Source organism: Phyllobates terribilis, unplaced genomic scaffold, assembly GCF_046119375.1.
Source record: "Phyllobates terribilis strain yellow unplaced genomic scaffold, ASM4611937v1 Scaffold_3__8_contigs__length_932513732, whole genome shotgun sequence".
Lineage (NCBI taxonomy): Eukaryota > Metazoa > Chordata > Amphibia > Anura > Dendrobatidae > Phyllobates > Phyllobates terribilis.
The window spans coordinates 568,761,845-568,783,971 of NW_027362763.1; the positions used below are offsets into that span (position 1 = coordinate 568,761,845).

General features: G+C 46.7%; 1 protein-coding gene across 1 annotated transcript in view; it reads left to right on the forward strand.

The window, feature by feature from the left end:
• LOC141257186 (scavenger receptor cysteine-rich domain-containing protein DMBT1-like) overlaps nucleotides 1–22,127 on the forward strand; it is a 458,733-nt gene that overhangs the window by 409,359 nt on the left and 27,247 nt on the right. Inside the window, exon 46 of the mRNA XM_073671423.1 lies at nucleotides 19,773–19,796. Coding sequence (XP_073527524.1) covers nucleotides 19,773–19,796 — 24 coding nt within the window. The remainder of the gene's footprint in view (nucleotides 1–19,772; nucleotides 19,797–22,127) is intronic.

Consider the following 22,127-nt stretch of genomic DNA (forward strand, 5'->3'; position numbering starts at 1 on the left):
AATAGAAAGAATAGAGAATCACACATAGATTAGATAGATAGAAACATGTCAGTCACATATATATGAAGTACAGTGACAGTGTTGCTTACTGTACTTGTCATTTAGTGTAAAGGATTTATTAAAAAAAATAATAGTGTTTTCATGCACCGTCTCTTTAAAAAAGCCAGCCGGCAATTCAGCATCTGTACCCAACAATTTAGAATAGAAGGAATAGAGAATCACACATAGATTAGGTAGATAGAAACATGTCAGTCACATATATATGAAGTACAGTGACAGTGTTGCTTACTGTACCTGTCATTTAGTATAAAGGATTTATTAAAAAAAATAATAGTGTTTTCATGCACTGTCTCTTTAAAAAAGCCGGCCGGCAATTCAGCATCTGTACCCGACAATTTAGAATAGAAGGAATAGAGAATCACACATAGATTAGATAGATAGAAACATGTCAGTCACATAAATATGAAGTACAGTGACAGTGTTGCTTACTGTACTTGTCATTTAGTGTAAAGGATTTATTAAAAAAAAATAATAGTGTTTTCATGCACCGTCTCTTTAAAAAAGCCGGCCGGCAATTCAGCATCTGTACCCGACAATTTAGAATAGAAGGAATAGAGAATCACACATAGATTAGATAGATAGAAACATGTCAGTCACATATATAATAAGTACAGTGATAGTGTTGATTACTGTACTTGTCATTTAGTGTTAAAATAAAGGATTTATTTAAAAAAAAATTGGCGTGGGGTTCCCCATAATTTTAGTCTCTAGCGGAGGTTAAGCAGACGGCTGGGGCAGATGTTTGAAGCCTGGGAAGGGGGTAATACCCACGGAGCTTCCCAGGCTACTAATATCAGCCCCCAGCGGAATACCTAGCCTTTACTAGCTATTAAAATGGGGGACCCCCCAAAAAAATGACGTGGGGTCCCCCCTATTTTAATAGCTAGCAAAGGCTAGGCAGACAGCTGGGGGCTGATATTAATAGCCCAGGAAGGGTTCCATGAATATTGGCCCCCTCCCAGGCTAGAAACACCAGCCGTCAGCCGCCCCAGAAATGGCGCATCCATAGGATGCGCCAATTCTGGCACTTAGCCTCGCTCTTCCCACTGCCCTGTAGCGGTGGCAGTGGGGTAATAGGGTTGGGGTTGATGTCAGCTTATAATGCCAGCTGACATCAAGCCCAGGTTAGTAATGGAGAGGCGTCTATAAGACACCCCCATTACTAACCCCATAGTCAAAGTTAAAAGAAAACACAAACACCCAGAATAAAGTCCTTTAATTGAAATAAAGACACATTCCTTTATTGTTCTAAATTAAACCATACTTACCATCACGCCCATTCCAGCTGAAGCCAACAATCTCCTGCAATAAAAGAAAAATAATAAAGCAACCTCATCCTTACCTTTCCATGGTTCCCACGACAGCTTCAGCTCTGCTACATCGAGATAACAGGCTGGACCGCAGCAGAACGCTGCCATCCAGCATGTCATCCCGCAGACACTGAGAAGCGCAGGCATGCTTGCGCTCTTCAGTGTCTGGCTGTGACGGCATAAAGATGAGACGAGTTCATGTCCAATGAACTCGGCGCACCTCATGCACGTCACTGACAGCGTGGGAGAATTCTCACGCTGTAGCGCTGAGTGCAGGAGAATTTTCCCACGCTGTCAGTGACGTGCATGAGGTGAGCTCATTCATGTCCAATGAACTCAGCTGACCTCATGTACGTCACTGACAGCGTGGGAGAATTTTCACGCTGAAGTGCTGAGTGCAGAAGAATTCTCCCACGCTGTCAGTGACGTGCATGAGGTGCGCCGAGTTCATTGGATATGAACTTGTCTCATCTTTATGCCGTCACAGCGAGACACTGAGGAGCGCAAGCATGCCTGCGCTTCTCAGTGTCCGCGGGATGACAGGCTGGATGGCAGCGTTCTGCTGCGGTCCAGCCTGTCATCTCGATGTAGCAGAGCTGAAGCTGTCATGGGAACCATGGAAAGGTAAGGATGAGGTTGCTTTATTATTTTACTTTTATTGCAGAAGACATTGGCTTCAGCTGGAATGGGCGTGACGGTAAGTATGGTTTAATTTAGAACAATAAAGAATTGTGTGTTTATTTCAATTAAAGGACTTTTTTCTGGGTGTTGTGTTTTTTTAAATACTTTACTAGAAATTCATGGTGGTCATGTCTAATATTGGCGTGACCCCATGAATTTCGGGCTTAGGGCCAGCTGATAATGCCAAGCTGGCCTTAACCCCTTTATTACCCAGTGAGCCACCGCACCAGGGCCCTGGATGAGTTGGGTACAGCGCCAGAAGATGGCGCTTCTATGAACGCGCCATTTTCTGGGGCGGCTGCGGACTGCAATTTGCAGCGGGTGGGGCCCAGAAAGCTTGGGCCTCCCTGCGCTGCGGATTCCAGCTCCCAGCTGCCTAGTTGTACCTGGCTGGGCACAAAAATAGGGCGAAGCCCCACGCATTTTTTTTTTTAATTATTTCATGAAATTCATGGAATAATTAAGAAAAAAAGGGCTTCCCTATATTGTTGTGTCCAACCAGGTACAAATAGGCAGCTGGTGGTTGGGGGCAGCCCGTTCCTGCCTGCTGTACCTGGCTGGACACAAATATAGTGCGAAGCCCCACGTCAATTTTTTTTTAATTATTTCATGAAATAATTTTTTTAAAAAAGGGCTTCCCTATATTGTTGTGTCTGGCCAGGTACAAATAGGCAGCTGGTGGTTGGGGGCAGCCCGTTCCTGCCTGCTGTACCTGGCTGGACACAAATATAGGGCGAAGCCCCACATCAATTTTTTTTTAATTATTTCATGAAATAATTTTTTTAAAAAAGGGCTTCCCTATATTGTTGTGTCTGGCCAGGTACAAATAGGCAGCTGGTGGTTGGGGGCAGCCCGTTCCTGCCTGCTGTACCTGACTGGACACAAATATAGGGCGAAGCCCCACGTCAATTTTTTTTAAATTATTTCAGGAAATTCATGAAATAATGAAAAAAAAATTGATGTGGGGCTTCGCCCTATATTTGTGTCCAGTCAGGTACAGCAGGCAGGAACGGGCTGCTCCCAACCACCAGCTGCCTATTTGTACCTAGCCGGACACAACAATATAGGGAAGCCCTTTTTTTCTTAATTATTCCATGAATTTCATGAATTTAAAAAAAAAATACGTGGAGCTTCGCCCTATTTTTGTGTCCAGCCAGGTACAACTAGGCAGCTGGGGGCTGGAATCTGCAGCGCAGGGAGGCCCAAGCTTTCTGGGCCCCACCCGCTGCAAATTGCAGTCCGCAGCCGCCCCGGAAAATGGCGCGTTCATAGAAGCACCATCTTCTGGCGCTGTACCCAACTCATCCAGGGCCCTGGTGCGGTGGCTCACTGGGTGATAAAGGGGTTAAGGCCAGCTTGGCATTATCAGCTGGCCCTAAGCCCGAAATTCATGGGGTCACGCCAATATTAGACATGACCACCATGAATTTCTAGTAAAGTATTTAAAAAAAACACAAACACCCAGAAAAAAGTCCTTTAATTGAAATAAACACACAATTCTTTATTGGGAAAATTCTCACGCTGAAGCGCTGAGTGCAGGAGAATTTTCCCACGCTGTCAGTGACGTACATGAGGTGAGCCGAGTTCATTGTCGGCTCATCTGGATGCCGTCACAGTCAGACACTGAGGAGCGCAAGCATGCCTGCGCTTCTCAGTGTGTGCGGCATGGCAAGCTGGATGGCAGCGTTCTGCTGCGGTCCAGCCTGTCATCTCGATGTAGCAGAGCTGAAGCTGTCCTGGGAACCATGGAAAGGTAAGGATGAGGTTGCGTTATTATTTTTCTTTTATTGCAGGAGATCGTTGGCTTCAGCTGGAATGGGCGTGATGGTAAGTATGGTTTAATTTAGAACAATAAAGAATTGTGTCTTTATTTCAATTAAAGGACTTTATTCTGGGTGTTTGTGGTTTTTTTTTAACTTTGACTATGGGGTTAGTAATGGGGGTGTCTTATAGACGCCTCTCCATTACTAACCTGGGCTTGATGTCAGCTGGCATTATAAGCTGACATCAACCCCAACCCTATTACCCCCTGCCACCGCACCAGGGCAGCGTGGAAGAGCGAGGCTAAGTGCCAGAATTGGCGCATCCTATGGATGCGCCATTTCTGGGGCGGCTGACGGCTGGTGTTTCTAGCCTGGGAGGGGGCCAATATTCATGGCTCCCTTCCTGGGCTATTAATATCAGCCCCCAGCTGTCTGCCTAGCCTTTGCTAGCTATTAAATTAGGGGGGACCCCACGTCATTTTTTTTGGGGGGGTCCCCCATTTTAATAGCTAGTAAAGGCTAGGTATTCAGCTGGGGGCTGATATTAGTAGCCTGGGAAGCTCCGTGGGTATTACCCCCTTCCCAGGCTTCAAACATCTGCCCCAGCCGTCTGCTTAACCTCCGCTAGAGACTAAAATTATGGGGAAACCCACGCCAATTTTTTTTAATAATAAATCCTTTATTTTAATACTAAATGACAAGTACAGTAACCAACACTATCACTGTACTTATTATATATGTGACTGACATGTTTCTATCTATCTAATCTATGTGTAAAGCTCTATTCTGTCTGTTATAAATTGTCGGGTACCGCTGCTGAATTGCCGGCCGGCTTTTTTAAAGAGACGGTGCATGAAAACACTATTATTTTTTTTGATAAATCCTTTACACTAAATGACAATTACAGTAAGCAACACTGTCACTGTACTTCGTATATATGTGGCTGACATGTTTCTATCTATCTAATCTATGTGTGATTCTCTATTCCTTCTATTCTAAATTGTCGGGTACAGATGCTGAATTGCCAGCCGGCTTTTTTAAAGAGACGGTGCATGAAAACACTATTATTTTTTTTAATAAATCCTTTGCAGTAAATGACAAGTACAGTAACCAACACTGTCACTGTACTTATTATATATGTGACTGACATGTTTCTATCTATCTAATCTATGTGTGAAGCTCTATTCTGTCTGTTATAAATTGTCGGGTACCGCTGCTGAATTGCCGGCCGGCTTTTTTAAAGAGACGGTGCACGAAAACACTATTATATTTTTTAATAAATCCTTTACACTAAATGACAAGTACAGTAATCAACACTGTCACTGTACTTCATATATATGTGACTGACATGTTTCTATCTATCTAATCTATGTGTGATGCTCTATTCCTTCATGTCTAAATTGTCGGGTACCGGTGTATGCCGCTGCTGAATTGCCGGCCGGCTTTTTTAAAGAAAGCGTCTTCTGAGCAGTTTGTGAGCTTTTGGACACCTTTGAAGGTGTTTTCTATGTGTTCCTATGTGTTTTTGTTTGCCTGCCATTGGTTTTAACGGTGTTCGACGGTGTTCTAAGGTGTTCGACGAACAGTTCGACGAACAGTTCCTCGAACATCCCGGTGTTCGATGAACCGAACCGAACCCGAACACTACGGGGGTGGCTCAACAATATTAATCACTTCATTCTCATAGTAGGTACTTTTTGAAGATAGGCACAATATTCGTTCTTCTCCAGTCTTCTGGGACTTCTCCTGTTCTACAAGAAATTTCAAAGATTTAAAGTGGTTCAATAATTTCCTGGACCTGGAGACTTAAATTAATTTATCTTAGCTAAGTATTCCCTTACTATCTCTGCTTATAGACAGTATGGATTCTTCTATTCATTCAATAGTACAGTGAAGATCTGTTGGTGTTAAATTTACTTTCTTTGAGAAAACAGATGCAAAGCAGGAATTTAAATGTTCGGTCTTCTCAGCATCATTTGTTACCACTTTACCATTTTCATACTGTAAAAATCCTATAGCATCTTTGACTTTTCTTTTAATTTTGTCATGCCCCCAAAATCCTCTTATTGCTTTTGACATCTCTTGCAAGCCTTAATTCATTATCAGCTTTAGCTAATCTCATGTGTGCACTGCAGGTTTTGCAGTCAGCATTATATTCTTATTTAGATATGCCACCCTCTTTCCATTTGTTGTACATTTCTTTCTTCATTTTTAGCATGTGTTTAAGTTTTGTGCTCATCCATCTTGGTTTCCTTAAATGCTTTCTATTCTTCCCTGTTTTAGTGATTATTAACAATTGTGCTTCGAGAATCTAATTTTTCAAAATTTCCCATCCTTCCTGGACATTTCTGGCCTTCAGGACATCCAGCCATTGGATCCTTCCTTGGCTCTTTCTGAGTTCCTTAAAATCTGCCTTTCTGAAATCCAACCTTGAAGTCTGACTCTTCACAGGTCTTCCTCCTCTAGTTATCCAAAATTCTATGATAGCATGATCGATGCCTCCCAGGGTTTCAGCCACCCTTTCCTCTTCAACCATTTCCTCCTTGTTTATGAGAATTAGATCCAAGGTAGTAGATCTCCTTGTTCTCTCTTCTACTTTTTAGAAGAAAAATTTGTCAGAAAGAGCGGAGAAAAATTTGCTGGACCTGTTACTTTTGCCTTAGAGAGATTCCCAACAAATGTCTGGATAGTTGAAATCTCCCATGATCACTAAGTCATATTTTTTTAATAACTTGGCCATTTGATGCATATTGCATCTGATGCAATATACCTAATTTCTTTAGGAAGTAAATTTGCATACAGAGATAAAAAATTGAGTAACGAGTTTACCCGAGCACCGCGATGCTTGATCGAGAATTGAGCAGTGCTGAGCATGCTCGCTTATCACTACTACCAATGTGACCACTCCTTTAATGATCAGATTACAGTCAAGAATCTTGTCTAACAAATAAGGTTTGTCCAAATGGAAGAAGCTGTTCAACTTTAAAATAAATGCTAATTATTTTAGTCATTCACATTAATAACTATGTATCACAATAGAGTAAGCAAGTGAGCTAAAACATATCACAAAAGGGCACATAAATAAAAACTAGCACAGATTTTTGAGGGAGTATATCAAGGTTGAAAATGGCTCAGGCACTTGTCCTCATGTTCATCATTTTTCAGCTTTGAGGTGTGGTTCAGTTGAGTGCAAGTGTACTCGAAAACAAAGTGCTAGCAAGATTTTTGAAAATGGATAAAATCTGATGTAATCTACGCTAGGTGAAATCAGGCATACCCAAGCAAAAAAAGTCCTAGCAAAATATTAATTTATTTTGCTACAATTTTATAATACTTAAGAATTAGTTTGATATATGAATTAATCAGTATCCTTAAAGGTCTGTAATGCCAGAAATGCAAACTGAACTAAATAAATAGTTATGTAGAGGATTTAGTCCCCTGTTGTAATCAGTTCGAAAACTCTTTATATAGATAACATATGCAAATGTGGGGGCTTTGGTGCACCATTGGCCTAGCCAAGAACTTAGTAAACCATTACACCTTATTTAATTTGCATACTGAGCAGTTCTCTGACTCTGACAGTGCTCACTTGGCTGGAGTGAGCGCTGCTTGAACCCTAACTGTGGTGCTATGATGCCCATTGACTATGCAGGAGTCAATGGCGTGCACACAGTACGGGGGTGGTTCCCCCTTTCATCATTTCTTCCTGTCAAGGCACTGCCGTTTCTACACTCAGGAATGTGAGTGGCTTCAGAGAGGAAGAGCGATCAGTTTTGTGCATCTCCTTTCTTCAGTTCTTCAGTGTGTCACAGAGTAGGATTGCACTGAAGAAAACAGGTTTACTAATTCAGTGCTTCTGAAGCTGCGGGTTGGGCATTACTAGTAAAACGCCACCTAATTAATTGTGAGGCACAGTGTGAGAAACCATTTTCACAAAAGTGAATATTTGATGCCAAGACCTTTCTCTGTCTACAGAAATTCTATACTTTTACAACATGATTAGCTAACTTTGTAATTATTTTCTTGTTATACTGGATTCAAGAGACAAAAGAGATATGTAACAATAATTTTTAAAGAGGTTATCCAACCCTGAGGAAATTTTTAGCAAGCTTTGCTATCCTAACAGTGAATAGTGTACACACCACAAGGATTCAGCTTTGCTTCCCGGTTTTAGTGGTCGTCTTAAGACTGCAAGTATGTGGTTGGCATAGATCCGGTCATGTGCCGACAACATTATCAGCTACTTCTTAATAGAATATATTGAACAAATTGGATGAGACTCTAATTGTCTTGTCTATAAGTATGTGACTCGCCCCCTGGGCCGCGTGGGGAACCCGGAACCGGTCCTCTGGTGGGATGCTAGGGGTGGTAGTCTCAGTGTGGCGGCGACCCGGTCCGTGGCTCAGGGTGGTCAAACCAGTGGCAGGCTTATTAGTACTATAATTGCCCGACTGCGCCACCCGTGGATTGCGGCCAGTGGGGACCGCCGCTGCAGGGCAGACCGCTGAGGCTGGTATTATGTGTGCAGCTTAGAATGGGATGACTCCCCACGGGAGGAGTAAAGCCTCAGGGCAGTTAGTGCGGATGATGGTAGTGATGGTGCACGAGCTTCCCAGCACTGGTAGTGCTGGTGCGGCGAAGAAGCACAGAGACGTGTAGTGCAGTTCAGGGTCTTTACTGGTGTTATAAAGCAGACCCTCCCGGGAGTACTGGTTAGCAGTAGAGGCCTGGTCAGTCTGTGAGCAAGCAGGATCTCCCCTGGCCAGGTGGAGTTTAAGGACTCCCCCTCTATCTGCACTCTTTCCTGGCTACCTTGCTGTAAGCGGTTACAAGTAGCCCACGTCCCTGAGTATACCGTGTGGTGCTCACCCGTATGGCTGGTGACTTGGGGCCTTCTGTTAGCCTCCGCTCCTGGATGGCGGTGCTGGTCCCTTCCTTGTGACCTGGAATCCCCTGCCGGCTGGTTTCTGCTGCTGGGTGTATATCAGTCCCCACAGCCTCGGACTCCGGTGTCCGGTTGTAGTGTCCTCAGCCAGGGCGAGCTCTGCTCAGCTCCAGCCCCTGGTCTTCAGCTACTGTTCCTACAGAGCTCCAGATGTATCTTTCCCTCTCCAGGCTCTGACTCTCCTAATCCCACCCCAGACCCAGTTTATAAGAGCAGATTCCTCCCCTCCCAGGTCTGGGCGGGCAGTGTTGCATGCTTAGGGCTCCTGACCAGAGAAGCCTCCCACTTGCTCTCAGACATAATATTTCTATTACTGTGGCAACCAGACCCCTGGGGTGCCACATTCCCCCCTAGTAAATTTTAGTACTCCGGGACTAAACACATTTTTAAAGAAACATAAATTCAGGGTATAACAATAATACAATAACATATATACAAGTAGGTTTAGTCTGTAGAGGTCACGGCGTGTCCGTAACCGGGTGTCCATATCACCCAAGGTGAAGTTTTAAGCGAGGTAGGGGACCTGTCCACAGCAAACCCCTTGCGTTGGCCTTGGGCGTGTACTGCAAGGCGAGACTAACTACTTTGGGCCGCAAGGAGGCCACGCCATACAGGTTTTCTCTTCCGCGGCCATCTCCGCAAGAGGCACAATGTGCAACTATCTACAAAAACTGTTCCGGTTATCCAGTGTCCATAACCTGTTAGTCCATAGAAATCTGCAGGGTAACTGAGAAACATAATTAATAACAAGCAACAAATATAAACCATAAACAGTTAAACAGATAAATTCACAGTGCATTAGTTTAGATTTTCCAGCGAGCGGGCATCTGACCTCTAGTGACTCTAGTGGACCTACGGAGCTCACTAACTGGTTCTGCACTACAGGGTGTAGGAGGTGTTATGGGTAAGCTGGGCAGCTGTCTGCGCACTCTTTGGCTCACTAGGGGCACGGCAGGCTCACTACTAGCAGAGGGTTGATTCTCCTGGTCTGCTGGTATGGATTCTTCTGCCTCCTGGGCCGGCTGCTCTTCCAGCTCTACCTGGTCTTCTGTAGGCACTTGAGGGGCTGGCTGGAGAAAGGTGAGGACGGGCACCACGATAGCGTTGTTTACTTGTGTCCAGGACCGGGGAAAGTCTCCGAGTACGGTGCTGATCATTTCCTCCTTTTCCTCTACGGTTTGAGGGTCTTCCTGATCTTCATCCGTGCTTTGCAACTTCTTGGGGCACTTTTTAAGGTGGTCTCTGGAGACAGTGGCTGTGGTCTCTCCTCCATCCTTGCTGATGACGTACACCTTTGGATTATTGTGGCTTGAGGGCAGTACGGTGTACGGGTCCTTTTCCCACTGGTCGTCCAACTTATGGAGCCGCCTTTTTCTCTTCATGACCTGCTCTACAGGTACCAGGGGAACAGCGGGAGCATGTTGGTTATAAGTCCTCTCCTGCCTTTCTCTTGATTGACAGAGACTTCGCTTGACGCTCTCCTGTACTTTCTGGTACTGCTGCTGCCGTTCTGTATCCCAGTCTGCCTCTGGCGAGGAGTCCTCGGGTGTCAGGACTCCCATATCCAGGTCAACAGGCATCTTACCAGGTCGTGCTCGCATTAGGTAAGCCGGGGTACAGTTGGTGGAACCTACAGGGATGTGGTTATACAGGTCCACCAGATCGGGCAGTTTCTCAGGCCACAGACTGAGTTCTTCCAGGGGCAATGTTTTTAGCAGATCTATCACCACCTGGTTCATCTTCTCGCAGAGTCCATTGGTTTGGGGGTGATAGGGCGTTGTTCTTATCTTCTTGCAGCCATACAGATTACAGAACTCCTGGAAGACCTCTGCTTCGAAGGCTGGTCCTTGGTCTGTCAACACTTGCTCCGGGTACCCGTGTGGATGGCAGAAGTGCTGCTGGAAGGCTCTAGCTGCTGTTTGAGCTGTTAAGTCCTTGACGGGAACCACCACCAGGAACCGGGAGTAGTGATCTACGATTGTGAGGGCGTAGACATACCCAGATCTGCTTGGAGCCAGTTTCACATGGTCCAGGGCTACCAGTTCCAGTGGCTGTCTGGTGATGATGGGCTGCAGGGGAGTCTTCTGGCTGGCACGGTCCTTTCTTCTTAGGTTGCACGGGCCACAGTCTCTGCACCACCTCTCGATGGCTCCTCTCATGCCAACCCAGTAGAACCGTTCGCGCAACAAGTACTCCAGCTTCTTCCATCCAAAATGTCCTGCTCCGTTGTGGTATGCCTCCAGAACCATAGCCGCGTCTCGTCTTGGGACCACTACCTGCCAGGTCAACTCATGTGTTCGAGAGTTAACCATTCTCCGGCACAGCTTCTCCCTGTAGAGAAACAGCTTACTTTTCTCCTTCCACAGTTGCTTGGTCTCCTCCGGAGCGTCTGGGTCAAGACGGGCATCAGACTGTGTCAGCATTTCCTTCACCAGACGGACTGCGGGATCACTGTCTTGCGTTTCCGCCCAGCTGTAGTGGGGCAAGGGATTGAACGTCACAGAGCGCCTGTCCTTCACACGGTGGGAATACAGGGTAATCCCATGACGGTGGAACGCAGGGAGCTCGACTTCTTCCAGATCTTCTGGATCTTCCCCTACGTCCGGTAAGTTTGGCATTCTAGACAGGGCATCCGCGTTGGCATTTGAGCGTCCCGCCCGGTATTTGATGGTGAATTCATAGTTGGACAGGCGGGCCATCCATCTCTGCTCCAGGGCACCGAGCCTTGCAGTGTCCAGGTGTGTCAACGGGTTGTTATCCGTGTACACGGTGAACTTGGAAGAGGCAAGGTAATGCTTGAAACGTTCGGTCACTGCCCACACCACTGCCAGGAACTCCAGCTTGAATGAGCTATAATTCTCAGGGTTCCTGTCTGTGGGCCGTAGCTTTCGGCTGGCGTAAGCGATTACCCGTTCTTTCCCCTGCTGGATCTGGGACAGTATGGCTCCTAGCCCGATGTTGCTTGCGTCCGTGTGGAGGATAAAGGGCTGGCTGTAGTCAGGATATGCCAGCATTTCATCCCCCGTGAGGGCCATCTTCAGCTGGCAGAAGGACTCCTCTTCCAGCTTTTCCCACCTGAAGGGCAGCTTCTGGTTTTTGGCTTTCCGAGATTGACCTATCAGGAGGTCCTGCATAGGGGCTGCCATTTTAGTGAAACCGGGAATGAATCTTCGGTAGTAGCCTACCAACCCGAGGAACTGCCGCACTTCCTTTATGCTGGAGGGTCTTGGCCAGTCTTTAATCATGGTGATCTTATCAGGGTCGGGAGCCACTCCGTCAGCACTCACCACGTGTCCCAGGTACTGCACCTTTGGTTTCAGTAGATGACACTTTGATGGTTTCACTTTTAAGCCGTAGTTTGCCAGAGCTTCAAACACTTCGGCCAGGTGTTTCAGGTGGTCCTCGTAGGTCTTGGAATAGACAATGACATCGTCCAGGTATAATAGGACCGTCTCGAAGTTCCGGTGTACCAGACAGCATTCCATCAGCTGTTGGAAGGTTCCTGGTGCGTTGCAGAGCCCGAACAGCATACAGTTAAATTCGCTGAGACCCATCGGGGTGGTGAATGCGGTCTTCTCCCGGTCCGCCTCTGCTACAGGAACCTGCCAGTACCCGCTAGTGAGGTCCAAAGTAGAGAAGAAGTTAGCAGATTTAAATGCGGCTAAGGACTCTTCTATCCTTGGTAACGGGTACGCATCTTTGTGTGTGATACGGTTGACCTTCCTGTAGTCTACACACATTCTCATGGTGTTGTCTTTCTTTTTCACTAGGACTAGTGGAGCTGCCCAGGGGCTACAGCTGTCCCTAATTACCCCAGCCTCCTTCATGTCTTTTAACATCCACTTGGCGTGCTGATAGTGTGCAGGGGGTACGGGACGGTATCTCTCCTTTATGGGAGGATGGTCTCCCGTGGGGATGTGATGTTCTACCCCCTTTACTCGCCCAAAGTCCAGCAGGTGTTTACTAAACACTCTCTCGTACTCTTGAACCACCCGATAGACTCCCTGTTTTTGGTGTGAGGGAGTGGAGTCAGTACCCAAATGCAGTTGCTGACACCAGTCCTCCATTTGTTTCTTAGAGACGTTACCTTCCTCTGGCTGAGATGGGGGCAAGGGTTCTACGGCCTGTACAGAGTTCTGGTTTATGGTGAACAATTTGGCTAGCGTGGCATACCGGGGCAGGTATACTTCTCTCTCCCCGATATTGATGATGCGGACAGGCACCCTCCCATGGCTTACATCGACCACCCCCCGTGCTGTCAAAATGGTGGGCCTACTGTCTGAGTAGACGGGTTCTACCATTGCTTGGTAGTCTCTACCTCTCAGACCAATAGCTGCTCGGCACCAAATCATCATCTCACTTTTTGGGGGCATGGCAATAGGGAACGGGTCACACATTCTCACGCTACCTATCTCACCACCAGATAGTTCCACTTGTTGCCGCTTCATCAGTGCCCGGATCTCTTTTTGGAGCACACGCTGCTGGCTGGAACTGGCGTTCTTGGCAACCTGCTGCAAAATAAGAATCACCTCTGCAAGACAGTTTTCAATTACGTTAGTACCTAGGGTTATTTTTGGGTGACTCTCGCGACGGTCAATGTCCACAATGATCAGTCCTTGTGCCGGCAGTTCAACTTTACCGACCTTGATGGTCACCTCTTTAAATCCTATCTGTGGCACGGGCTGACCATTGCTGGCGATAATGCTCAGGTCGTCATCTGGGTAGCGGGTTATGTCCGAGTCATTCCAGTACCGCTTGAAGAGCACGTACGGGATGGTGGTGACCTGTGACCCGGTGTCCAGTAGGGCACTCATAGGAATGCCGTCCAGTACCACAGGCAAGACCGGACATCCCCCTACGTACTTGTCACACCAGTTCGATGGGCCTGATGATCTTAGGCCTGGGGGTTGGCCCTCTACCCCAGGTTGTGCCCGTTTAAATGACAGTACCTTGCCATATGTCCGGGTTGATTTCAGCGGCGGCAGATGGGTCGTCCGTCCTCGTTGTACCGGTCGCTGGGTCTTCCTCTGGCCGGTGGGGTCCTCCTCTGTCAGTGCCACGGGACGTCCTCCGGTCCGGATGCCAGCTGGATCTTTCCTGGAGAAGAGACCTGTAAAGACTGCACAGTTCTGGTTAGCGCGGCAACGCTCTTAGTCAGCTCTTGGACCTGATGGTGCAGGTCTGTAGCCGGGTTATTGTTCAAAGCCTGCGCATCAGCTCCCACAGGCCCTGCAGCCAAGGGTGCCGTCTCCTGGTGATAAGTGATAGCAGGGCGCCTGTGGGTCACAGCGCCACCTGGTGCCGGTTCTTGGAGCACCCGGATGGCTCTGTACTTGAACTGTGCAATGTCCAGGTCAGGGTCCTGTAAGGCCATTGCCCGCAACTGGGTTCGGTGGGCGTTGCACAGTAGACCCTCAATAAATTGTTCGGTCAACAGCTTGTCTTCATTCCCCACACGGTCAGGGTCTGCCTGTTTAAAGGCTCTCAGGGCCTCTTGTAAGTTTAGAGCATAGTCCCTTATACTTTCATGTGCCCGCTGTTTGCACCCGTAAAATCTGAGCTTTATTTCGGCTGAGGTGCGGGTGTCAAATGTGTCTTTCAGCCGTGCTAGTATTTCTCTGACAGTCCTCTTCTTCCCAGGTGACCAGGACTTTACCTCCCTTTGGGCTGCCCCGATTAATTGGGCCACCAGGATGCTCACTTTTTGCTCTTCCGTGAAGGGGTATACCTGGAAGAGGCTATCCAGTCTTTCCCTAAAGTCACTTAGGGTATGTTACTCCCCTGAGTACTGGGGTAGCCAGGTTGCCCCCGGGATATAGGGCATGGTGAATGGGATGACCGCTGCAGCGGTTGCGCTGGTGGCCAGTGTGGCGGTGGAGCTCCCCTCGGTATCCGACATCCTTCTACCCCCCTAGTGGACCATGGCCTACCTTGTGATGCTCTTCTTCCATAGGCCGCGGCTCCGCAGTCAATCGTCGGGGTAGAGGACCTAGCGTCGCGCTCCGATGACGTCAGCGTCGCTCTTCCTCCCTTCCAGGACCTTGCGCAGCATCAGTGCGTGGGGTGGAGCTTCGGATCTCGCGTGCTTTCGGCGTCCACGCCCCTCTTCTTCCCACGCGGCATCCTGAAGATGGCGGGAAGCAGCTGCGGATGGCGGTAAGACGGCAGAAGACGGCGGGAAACGACCCAAGATGGCGTCCGATGGCGGGAAACGACTCCGGACGGCGGGAAACTTCGCCACAGGTAAGTACAAAAGTCTTTTTCAGGCACGCAGTACCCGGTGGTTGCGGGCACGAAATCCTGCCTACTACGCCAAAGTTGACTCGCCCCCTGGGCCGCGTGGGGAACCCGGAACCGGGCCTCTTGTGGGATGCTGGGGGTGGTAGTCTCAGTGCCCGGTCCGTGGCTCAGGGTGGTCAAACCAGTGGCAGTCTTAGTGTAATAACAAATGTCCGACTACGCCACCCGTGGATTGCGGTCAGTGGGGACCGCCGCTGCGCTGCAGACCGCTGAGGCTGATGTTGTATGTGCAGCCAAGTATGGGCTAAATCCTCACGGTAGAAGTATTGCCTCAGGGCAGCTAGTTTGGATGATGGTAGTGATGGTGCACGAGCGTCCCAGCACTGGTAGTGCTGGTGCGGTAAAGAAGCACAGAGACGTGTAATGCAGTTCAGGGTCTTTACTGGTGTTATAAAGCAGACCCTCCCGGGAGTACTGGTTAGCAGTAGAGGCCTAGTCAGTCTGTGAGCAAGCAGGATCTCCCCTGGCCAGGCGGCATTGTAGGCCTCCCCGTCTATCTGCACTCTTTCCTGGCTACCTTGCTGTAAGCGGTTACAAGTAGCCCACGTCCCTGAGTATATCGTGTGATGCTCACCCGTATGGCTGATGACTTGGGGCCTTCTGTTAGCCTCCGCTCCTGGATGGCGGCGCTGGTCCCTTCCAAGTGACTGAGCCTCCGGGCTTCTATGGCCAGAGGACCTGGAATCCCCTGCCGGCTGGTTTCTGCTGCTGGGTGTATATCAGTCCCCACAGCCTCGGACTCCGGTTGTAGTGTCCTCAGCCAGGGTGAGCTCTGCTGGTCTTCAGCTACTGTTCCAACAGAGCTCCAGATGTATCTTTCCCTCTCCAGGCTCTGACTCTCCTAATCCCGCCCCAGACCCAGTTTATAAGGGCAGATTCCTCCCCTCCCAGGTCTGGGCGGGCAGTTTTGCATGCTTAGGGCTCCTGACCAGAGAAACCTCCCACTTGCTCTCAGACATAATATTTCTTTTACTGTGGCAACCAGACCCCTGGGGTGCCACATATGTGTTACACGCACGCTGCAAGGTTCAGATAGGGGCGAGACAGGTTACATGAATTCTTTGGAACTGTTACTCAGGGCAACCATAGACCATGTGCAGCAGCTTCTCTCAGGCACACAGGGGTATTGACAGGCACAGACACGGAGGTTGTTTCATTTGCTGACCAGACACACTTGACAAGAGTCCTCATAGACGGCAGAACAGTAGCACTTAATAAGAAGTCGCACAGCCAGTGCAAGTTAAGTCTTATGAACAACAGGTTCCAGTGACAAACAGTACAGTTTACTTAGCAGTACAGCAGTTCACACTCTTCCCAGTAGTACAGGACAGCACTGTTCTAATGCAAAGGATGGGGTGCTACGCCAGATGATCTGGCCTCCACAGTCACTAGACCTGAACCCAATCGAGATGGTTTGCTGGACCTCAGAGTGAAGGCAAAAGGGCCAACAAGTGCTAAGCATCTCTGGGAACTCCTTCAAGATTGTTGGAAGACCATTTCCGGTGACTACCTCTTGAAGCTCATCAAGAGAATGCCAAGAGTGTGCAAAGCAGTCATCAAAGCAAAAGGTGGCTACTTTGAAGACCCTAGAATATAAGACATATTTTCAGTTGTTTCACACTTTTTTGTTAAGTATATAATTCCACATGTGTTAATTCATAGTTTTGATGCCTTCAGTGTGAATGTACAATTTTCATAGTCAGGAAAATACAGAAAAATCTTTAAATGAGAAGGTGTGTCCAAACTTTTGGTCTGTACTGTACGTCAGCATCACAGGCCTCCTCACTTCTTGAGTCGACATCCTCCTGGTGGGTTGTTCCTCAGAGACCACGGGTTCTTCGGTCACAGAAGTTTCTTCCACCACACTCATTTCCTGTGCTTCCTCAGATGCTCTTGGCGCTGCCTCTGTAAATTCCTGTACTTCTCTTGAGTCACTTGTTTCCACACGGTCTGGTAATTCCGCTCCTCCTGAGTGTCGATCGGTCTCTTCAGGGGCCGGTGTTCCATCATCAGATCTGAATTGGGCTTCATCTGTACTCTTTGGTAAGAACTCTGGAGCCTCAGGACTTAGTTCATTCTCCCGAGGATGGTATGCCCTTCTCCTTGCGGATCCGAGAAATACAACGGTGTGTTCTTCTCCATCGGAACTTTCAAGGTCACTATTCACCTCCGGATCTTCAGTCTGTGGTGGTCCCTTAGTCGATCTCGGAAGATGTCGGTCTACTTCTGGGAAGTCTTGTTGTGGTGGGAAATAATCACAGGGTAGCAGTAAATTCCAATGGACTATTCTGGTTTTCTTGTCTCTCGTTTCCAATCGGATTTCATACACTGAGCTGTCATCAGCTTTCCTCCTTACGACCACATACACCTTGTCTTCCCAGTACGAACAAAGTTTTCCTGGACTGCCTTTCTCACATACGTTCTTGACTAGCACCCGGCTTCCCGGTGCCAATTCTGCTCCATAACATTTTCGATCACAGTACTCCTTACTCTTTCTCTGTCCTTGCGTTACCACTTTGGACGCTATGTTGTATGCCTCTGCCTTCCGTTCCATCCATTTTTGAACGTAGTCAGGATATGTTCTGTAAGTCTCTGACACCGGAGTATCAAACATGATGTTGATTGGCAGTCTTGGCAATCGTCCATACAATAGGAAAAAGGGTGAGTAACCCATTGTATCGCTCCTTGTACAGTTATAGGCATGTACCACTTTTGATAGAGAACTTTTCCAGTCTTTCTTCTCATCAGCTATTAAAGTGCACAATATCGACAATAATGTCTGGCTAAATCGTTCTACTTGTCCATTACCCTCTGGGTGATAGGGCGTTGTGTGGGATCTCTGAATTCTACAGTACTTTCCTAGCTTGGCAAAGAGCTGGTTCTCAAATTCTTTTCCTTGGTCGTGATGTAACCTCGTAGGGAACCCAAACCTCAAAGCAAATCATTGAAGATCTCCTCTGCTGCTGTTCGACCCGATTTATTGGTGGTGGCATATTCTTGAGCAAATCGAGTGAAATGGTCCATCACCACCAAGATGCACGTCTCGAGATGTAGAAAGTCTATTGAGACCACCTCAAATGGATACGTAGTTTGGATGTTGCCCATAGGTGCCCGGGTTGATATGTTGGGATGTTTATCTTTCAGACACCCACACTCCCTGGTCATGTACCTTTCAATATCTCTCTGCATGTATGGCCAGAGGAAACGTTCACGGATCAAATTTGTTGTCCTTTCCACTCCCAGGTGTCCCATGTTTTCATGGAGTTCTTTGAAGACCAACCTATGGAATACTATGGGTAGTGCCAACTGCCGGTTTTGTGCTTTGGAAATCTGTTCTACTGACATCTTTATTTGTTTTGCTACTGTTCTCAATTCTTCACAGGTTAACTGAAGACGCAGCTCACCAATTCTGTCCATTTGTATTTCCACATCCATTGCTGCTAGTGAGTTTTTCTTTAGGGCTGGTCCCCTTTAACTGGTGTAGCAGAGTTGAGTTAAGGTGCTGTGTGCTGCTGTGTTTTTCCAAAAACGTTTTCTCTTCTCCCTCTACACGCTAATTCCCGCTCAGGATTCCCCGTACGGGCCACCAATGTTACACACACGCCGCGAAGTTCAAATAGGGGCGAGACAGATTACATGAATTCTTTGGAATCCTGGGGAAACCGTTACTCAGGGCGACCATAGATCATGTGCTGCAGCTTCTCTCAGGCACACAGGGGTATTGACCCTCAGGCACAGACACTGAGGTTGTTTCAATTGCTGTCCAGACACACTTGACAAGAGTCCTCAAACGGTAGAACAGTAGCATTTGATAAGAAGTCGCACAGCCAGTGCAAGTTAAGTCTTATGAGCAACAGTCTCCAGTGACAAAAGCACAGTAGTTCACAGTCTTCCCAGTAGTACAGGACAGCACAGTTCTAATGCAAAGGCACATTAATGAACACAGCATTCTTTACAGCACAGTGTGATGGAGGAGGGGGAGGGTTTGCTGAGGGAGAAGATCCCTGTGCCACCATTTCTTCCAGTCCTTATCTTTCTGCCTGACAATACTCTGCACTGTTATTTCAGGAACTCTACTGACCTGTGCTTAGCTTCACTCCTGACTTGAATCCTTTTCACTTGCAGGGGTGCTTCTGTGAGATACAGAACACACACACCACCTTTCTCTTTGGCTCCAGCCAGACAGTAAACAGCTTCCCCACAATTCCCTTGGGGCTCTGCTAAAACACTCCCCTTCTCCTGTGACTGTGTTAACCCCTCCAGTTGCTGCATGCTTCTGGAGCACCACACTTCCTGTCTCATGTGCTTGTGTTACTTATAATAGTTGCTGAATGCTTTTAAAGCAACAGCACTAGTTCTGCGTGTCACACTCTGCAACAGAACTACTTCTGCATGTCACATATGTAAATCACGTATTTATAATCTGATGACTCCTGCTGAAACCAGCAAAAAGAGCTGAATCCTTGCACTGTGTACATTACTCACGTTACTTGGCATGCTACAGAGCATGATGAAAATTTCCTCAGGGGTGGACAATCCCTTTAATTTTGACCAGGATAATGAGGCCTCAGTGATAAAAGTTTGATAAGGTTTACTCTCTTAGTCAGATGTTCAGATAAATAGAGAAATATCGGAAGAAGAAATAGTAGTTTGAGTTGGAGTTAATTTTTAAATAAATGTTATTCTAAATTGTACTTATTTTCATTTCTACAGGTCAACCAACCACTTCGGGTCCAGGTAACAGGAGCTATATTTCGTTTTGTAGGAAAATTCAACTCTTTTTAGACAAATATTTATATATAAATTCTGTAATCTGTTGGTAAAATATTGATATATATGTAATATTGTAATAGCCCAATATTAGACTCATACACACAATCTGAATACAAGATGTTTTCGGGATTTGAATCTTCCTAGCTTTTCTTGTCCCATCCTAATTTATAAAGGCACATGGCTGAGGGTTTTTTAAAGTCTTTTAGGAAAGGTCATATAATTTTAGCTCTTGAATAACTGCTTCAGTTGTCAAATTTATCCAAAAACATACAGAATGCTTTTGCTGCCTTTTCATTTCAGTCTTTGAGGGTCAGGTGACATGGAGGCAGAGAAGATGGAGAACACAATTCTATTGTCAAGCTATTTTGCAGGACCTGTGAGCCAAGGTGATAGGGGCATTGACAGTAGTAGTGGCACTCTGAGCCAGGGCTAATCTTGAGGAAGAAATCAGGCAGGGAGTAAGGATTCAGACCATTTCTTATACAGAGGCAACTGTCAGCCAAGTCAGAGAAAACAATGATAATGATTCTGTGGTGGAGAAAACTTGTGAGCTAGTTAAGGATGCTGATGAGGTGATGTCAGTAGGAGAGGAGGTTTTTACCTCAGTAATACTCAACGCAAGCGATGTGTGCCTTATGGACTGTCTAGGGCAAAATCTGCTTGTTCAGCAGTCAGCATTGATGAAAATAGCATTGCATCTGTTGATGATGTAGGAGGCTCAACAGTGACTGAAAGCTGTGGTGGTGGCTATGATGGTGTTGAGTCCTATGTGTGGGTATTTATGTGTGTGAATTATTTTCAACATTGCTGGAGGACCAATCTATTGAAGTGTGCAGGCTGTGCTGTTGGAAAGTAAACCAGATACATCCTGGCAGACATAGAATAGGAATTACATAATCCGTCAACACATGAAATGGTGTCACCTGTTCATGTGGGGAAACCAAACTGACCGGCAACGTAAGCAAGGCTCAAGCTGTCTTGTTCTTCTCATGATCATCTTTCTGGTAGCAACTTTGCACTCACAAGTAACACCTTTTTGTTGTTATCATCATCCTCATCATCCTCCTTACCTATTGCTTTCCATACTCTTCCTCCTCTACCTCCACTGCATCATCAGTTCTTTTTTTGTGTGCCCAAGGAATAAGTGTGCAGTAATCCAAATACCTAGCCACCATTATTGTACTAAAAAGCAGTCCCTGTCAAGTTTGGGCACAAAATTTTTAAGAACAAAATGTATCATGCTACGTGCATCAATTTTTCAATTTAACTCACATTCTCTAATTTTGGGTGAAATTCAATTTTATTGTGACTGTGTCTGAGGAGAATTTTCCCACTAGGGACCTGGTCGGTCAGGATTTTTTAGAAAGAGCAAAATTAAAGTATCAAACCAAAACTCTTTTGAATTCCATACGTGAAATTTGGTTTCAAAACTATAATCATGTTTTTCAGAAATTGTTAAAGGGAACCTGTTAAGTCCGATAATGCTATTAACCTGCAGATACAGGATTAGTCTGATTGTTAATAGCATTATGAAGGTACCTGGCCACTATACTGAAAGTGGAGCATCAGGGAGAAAATAAACTTTATTTCTCCCAGGAGCCGCTGGACTTCAGTCATAGAGGTGTGCCTGGAGCAGCTACAGTTACTACTCACAGCATTGACAACGACGACTGTAAGCACGTCCTGGCAGTAATTGCCAACTGGCTCTGCACTGATGCATTACAGAGCCAGCTGTCTGTCAGTGCTAGGGCATGTTTACAGCCGTCACTCTCAATTTGGTGACTGTATTTTCTCCAGCAAACCTGCATGTCTGAAAGCCAATAGCTCCCAGGACAAATAAAGTTCATCCTCTCCCGGGTGCCTCACTTTTGGTAAAGCAGCCGAGCACCTTCATAACCTTATTATAGTTGCCAGGACTCTGGATGTGCAAATAAGGTCAGACTTTATAAAAACTACATTTTTTAAACTTTATACCCATTGAATACTCTGAAAGTAAAAAAAGGAGGGGAAATAGGGAAAGTCAGCTCACCAGTGTTGGAAGTCTGTAGCCCTCAGTTGTAAGAGGAATCACAGCATGGGCCGCCCAAGTTCAGGACGTAGGCACAATATTCAGAAAAAGCAGAGGTTTTCTCCAGAATTGAATTATAATATAAAAAGTCATTTTTATTTTCAATTTCTCATAAAAACGTACTGGCTGGCAACGCTGCAATATCCGCAGGAAAGGACTGACGCGTTTCAACTGGGAAGTCTTATTCATGGTATGTCAGATAGCAACCCACATGGGTATTATATACC